General features: G+C 39.5%; 1 protein-coding gene across 1 annotated transcript; it reads left to right on the top strand.

The window, feature by feature from the left end:
* Positions 1-103: 103 nt before the first annotated feature.
* Positions 104-2614, top strand: LOC138948088 (uncharacterized). Its single transcript, XM_070319613.1, has 2 exons — positions 104-515; positions 1730-2614. Exons 1-2 carry the CDS (start codon positions 183-185, stop codon positions 1979-1981), a joined length of 585 nt encoding a protein of 194 aa, XP_070175714.1. The 5' UTR covers positions 104-182; the 3' UTR covers positions 1982-2614.
* The last annotated feature ends 2386 nt before the right edge of the window (positions 2615-5000 follow it).

The raw sequence follows: 5000 nt of genomic DNA, 5'->3' as shown, positions 1-5000 counted from the left end.
GTATTGTCCGAGTGTAACAAACAGAATTTTTTCTTTTGGCTGTGATAACATCAAATAAAAATATGAATCGGTAACGCGTGATGACGTCACGGTTTTCACGCGATATGGACGCGGCGGCCATCTTACCGGCACAGTCACTCGATTAGCAAGACTTTCAACGTTTCAACTGGATTTTTGCCATTATGGACAAGTCGAAAGCAAAAGAAAAGATCAAGTACGTGGATAAGCTTGATGCCGAACCGAGGAGCAGATACTTGTCTAAATTGAAGTATTTGAATGACTTTGATCCTTACGATTGTCCTGCAAAAGTCTGGTCCTTGGATGTAAACAAACTTCCAAACGTGTTGCATGGCGACATTTGGAACTATCTGGTGTACGGTGGGAGTTCCTACACCCATGATCAGTTCAAGTCCTACAAGTCTTTGGAGGCCCACAACCAGTTCACACATGGCTGGGTTCATGACCTTAAAATCTTCTGCCCTGATTCCACCGACAACACGGTTGTGAAAGCAAAAGTAAGTGCTATGTCATGCTTCCTGCTTTTTACATTTAGTCAAGTTTTGTTACATTTAGTCAAGTTTTGAATAAGTGTTTTAACATAGAGGGGGGAATCGAGACGAGTGTCGTGGTGTATGTGTGTGTCTGTCTGTCTGTCTGTGTGTGTGTGTAGAGCGATTCAGACTAAACTACTGGACCGATCTTTATGCAATTTGACATGAGAGTTTCTGGGTATGATAACCTCAGGCGTTTTTTTCATTTTTTTGATAAATGTCTTTGATGACGTCATATTCGGCTTTTTGTGAAAGTTGAGGCGGCACTGTCACGCTCTCATTTTTCAACCAAATTGGTTGAAATTTTGGTCAAGTAATCTCCGACGAAGCTCGGACTTCGGTATTGCATTTCAGCTTGGTGGCTTAAAAATTAATTAATGACTTTGGTCATTAAAAATCTGAAAATTGTAAAAAAAATATTTTTTTTATAAAACGATCCAAATTTACGTTCATCTTATTCTCCATCATTTTCTCATTCCAAAAACATATAAATATGTTATATTTGGATTAAAAACAAGCTCTGAAAATTAAAAATATAAACATTATGATCAAAATTAAATTTTCAAAATCAATTTAAAAACACTTTCATCTTATTCCTTGTCGGTTCCTGATTCCAAAAACATATAGATATGATATGTTTGGATTGAAAACACGCTCAGAAAGTTAAAACGAAGAGAGGTACAGAAAAGCGTGCTATCCTTCTCAGCGCAACTACTACCCCGCTCTTCTTGTCAATTTCACTGCCTTTGCCATGAGCGGTGGACTGACGATGCTACGAGTATACGGTCTTGCTGCGTTGCATTGCGTTCAGTTTCATTCTGTGAGTTCGACAGCTACTTGACTAAATGTTGTATTTTCGCCTTACGCGACTTGTTTAATTTTACTGTCGCATTATTCATTCAATGATCCCAGTTTGAATCTAGAGGTTGTCCTAGTGTGATTGAATGTGGGTGTTTGTCATGGATTTTGTTTTGGCATGATAGTATAATTATAAATTATATCATTTTAATTTCAATGCTTATTAACTGATAGACTGCTTCATGTGCTGCATGATGAGAAATTTACAGGAGCAGTCTGGTTCTGCACCAATGGTTGTTTATGTGTTAAACTCTTACTCTTAGATTTATCATATTTTTTTTGCAAAACTGCTCATTCAAATGATTATAATGTGTGTGCAGGTGTTGCACTCCATGCGTCTCAACGAGAAGCCGCTCCTCCCATGGGTCGTTGTGGACAGCATCGGGACAGTTGTGACCTCACATTGCGACTGCATGGCAGGTTTGGGCGAAACATTCACCCATGTTGGGGCGCTTCTGTTCAAACTGGAGTTTGTATGCCGCATTCGGGAAAAGACAACAGTGACAGGAGTGCCAGCCTACTGGATGATACCCAGCGGCCTGGACAAAGTGGAGCCATGTGTAGTCACTTGAACTTTGGTCACATGGCTATTTTTGCCTTTTGATTGTATGCATGTGTTTCTGTCTGATGTAAACATTCATGAGAACTCTAGAACTCTTGACAGGGGCGGACGAGGGAGGGGGTTCCTGGGGTTTCCGGACCCCCTCCTTAGCCAAAAAATAAAAATATTTTTGTGTTTTTTGGGGGGTTGAGTTTCAATTTTTGGGGTATTAATCAGTGACAAAATCTGCTGCCTGAAACTGGTAATGATCATCCTCAGAATGCACCAGATTGCACCATTTTGCATCCTTTTTTTCAAAATTTTCCGGAGGGGCATGCCCCCGGACCCCCCTAGCAAGCTAGGCGCTTCGCGCCGTCAGCTCGGCGCTTCGCGCCTTCACACCCATATCTTCACAATATACTTTTGGAAACCCCCCCCCATAAAATGAACTGATCCGCCCCTGCTTGAGATATATGCATAATATTATTATCTTGCTGTTCTGTTGTCAATATGCCATTCACAGTAAAGGGAGAAATTGTTTTAACAACAGATGAAGGACAAAATTACACAGATTCTGTATTGGGGTGCTACGGCATCATGTTTAACTATGTGTATAGGTGAACCAAGCTGTGCTTTGTCAACATCAGATAGTAAAATAAACCAGTAATGAGTTCATTTGACATTTACAAAAAGCCTTGGTGTCATACTCATGTTGTGGGTGTATGCGTATGTGTGACGGAATACATGGTTGTATGCTACTGAGTGCATGTAAGTGTCTTTTGTAAACTTTGTGGGTGTAACTGTAAGTGTCTTTAGGAACCTAACAGCAAACACTCCTTTTTCTCATCGCAAATAACAAACAAAGTTTGAAGATACAGTAATATAAAAATGTATTCTCATTGAACATTGACTGATGGCCAGCATATTTGGTTTCTAAAGAATGCATACAGGTTAACACTTTCGCTTTTGACAGATCTCACTGTCAGTGTCAAAGTAACATTGTCAAATGATACAATTACACATTTCATTCAAATGTCACACAACATTTGGGCACATGTTTGTCAAAATACCACACACAACAACCATCTTGTCCAGAAAGGTGACATCTTCTCCAGGACATGGTGGTGTAAGATTGATAGGAACAGTACTACTGAGAATGGTGTATTTCACGACACAGTTTCCAATAACTCTTTCAACGTGTATTCTCAGGTGTGCCAGTTTCCTTGTCTTTTCAATATATTGTGCATGCATCTGGCATTTGCCTTTAGTAAAAGCAGGGATTTTTACATCAGCACACATAAGTCCAGCACTTTGTTCGATGTCAAAGCCACGGTCTGCAAGGATCGTGTCTCCAGGCAAAAGATTGTTCAAAAATCCACTGTTCTCTGTGATTTTTTTGTCACTTGCCCGACCACCCCATCCCTTCGACAAAAAAGAAATTGCCCCTTTTGGCGTAATACCAATCAAGTAATTTAATGTGTGATTATGCATATAATGTGAATATGTCTGTTGTCTTGCGTGGATGTTTGATGGCCGTTCAATGAAGATTTTGAAGCAGTCGATGATTACAGCAACATTTTTGCCAAAGGTCTCGACAAACTCGTGGGGCATGCTTGCTTGTAAGGCTTCCCTGTCTGGCCAATGAATATACCATTTTAAGCGTTTGTAAATAACACTGATGGTATCCACAAACGCATTGGTGATCGTTGATCGGTGCACTCCAAACATGTGGGCAAGGTGTTGTGTGGGAAGATTGAGACGCAGTCTCATCAAAGACATGATAACCATCTGAAATGGTGACAACACCCTTCTGTTGCCTTTGGGGAGATGGTCTTGAATGAAGCCAAGCAAAGTCAATAGCATTGTAAAAGTAGGCAGTCCAGTGTAATATTTGACTTTTTCATTGTCACCCTCAAAGTATTCCAAAGTCATTTCTTTTCGATCAAGGGACTGCTTCAGTGTCCGGACTTCTTCTCGCAGTTTGTCATTTTCCAGTGTCAACGCCTGTACAAACATGAGTGAACGTGGGAGTTTCAGCCCATGAAAGAAGAAGAAATGACCACAGACTTGACCAGGCTTCTACCAGGGATGACAGTTGTCTTTATCTTGGACACCTACACAAAATCAACCTGGCTGCTTTCTGTGCTGGGTGAATGTTTTGCCGAATTAAGTTTCAAACTGACGCATATATGTCAATCTTTAAAATTCAGTCACATGTCAATCTCTAAAATTCCGTCAGGAAAAATTAAGTCCCTCTCTGGACACAAAGCAGCCAGGCTGATTTTTGGTATGTATCCAAGTGGAAGGATGCTGTAGATTTGTGTATATATGTCGAGGTGAAAGGATACTAGACATAGACATAGACATAGACATAGACATAGATACTAGACATAGACATAGATAATAGACATAGACATAGACATAGATACTAGACATAGACATATATACTAGACATAGACATAGATACTAGACATAGACACTAGACATAGACATAGACATATATACTAGACATAGACATAGATACTAGACATAGACATAGATACTAGACATAGACATAGACATAGATACTAGACATAGACATAGACACTAGACATAGACATAGACATATATACTAGACATAGACATAGATACTAGACATAGACATAGATACTAGACATAGACATAGACATAGAACATTTTATTATCTCAACGAGGAGAAACTCAGCATTACAATAAACAACTCGTATCCCATGTAAAAGCCTGAAGAACTGTGTGGTGATTTACATGATTATTTACACGGGAAGGGTGGTGCCCTTTAAGCCAGTCGTGTTACTGGTTGCTTGAATGCATTGACCTCAGGTTAGAGTACATTGAGAATTACAGTCTGCAAAGATCACCCAATCACAAGCCTGTTGATTTGAATGTGATTTTGAATTGTGCATAAGAGCGGAATCATGTTAATATTGTGTAGACTGTAAATTCCGTTACATAAATGTAATATTATTAGGCTATTGATAATTCAGATTCTCAGCATTCATGAAAACGTGAAGTGATGACGTATACTAAAGGTA

The sequence above is a fragment of the Littorina saxatilis genome, linkage group LG15 (assembly GCF_037325665.1).
Source record: "Littorina saxatilis isolate snail1 linkage group LG15, US_GU_Lsax_2.0, whole genome shotgun sequence".
NCBI lineage: Eukaryota > Metazoa > Mollusca > Gastropoda > Littorinimorpha > Littorinidae > Littorina > Littorina saxatilis.
The sequence above is the reverse complement of the archived record's forward strand: the minus strand, read 5'-3'. Positions and strand labels throughout refer to the sequence as shown.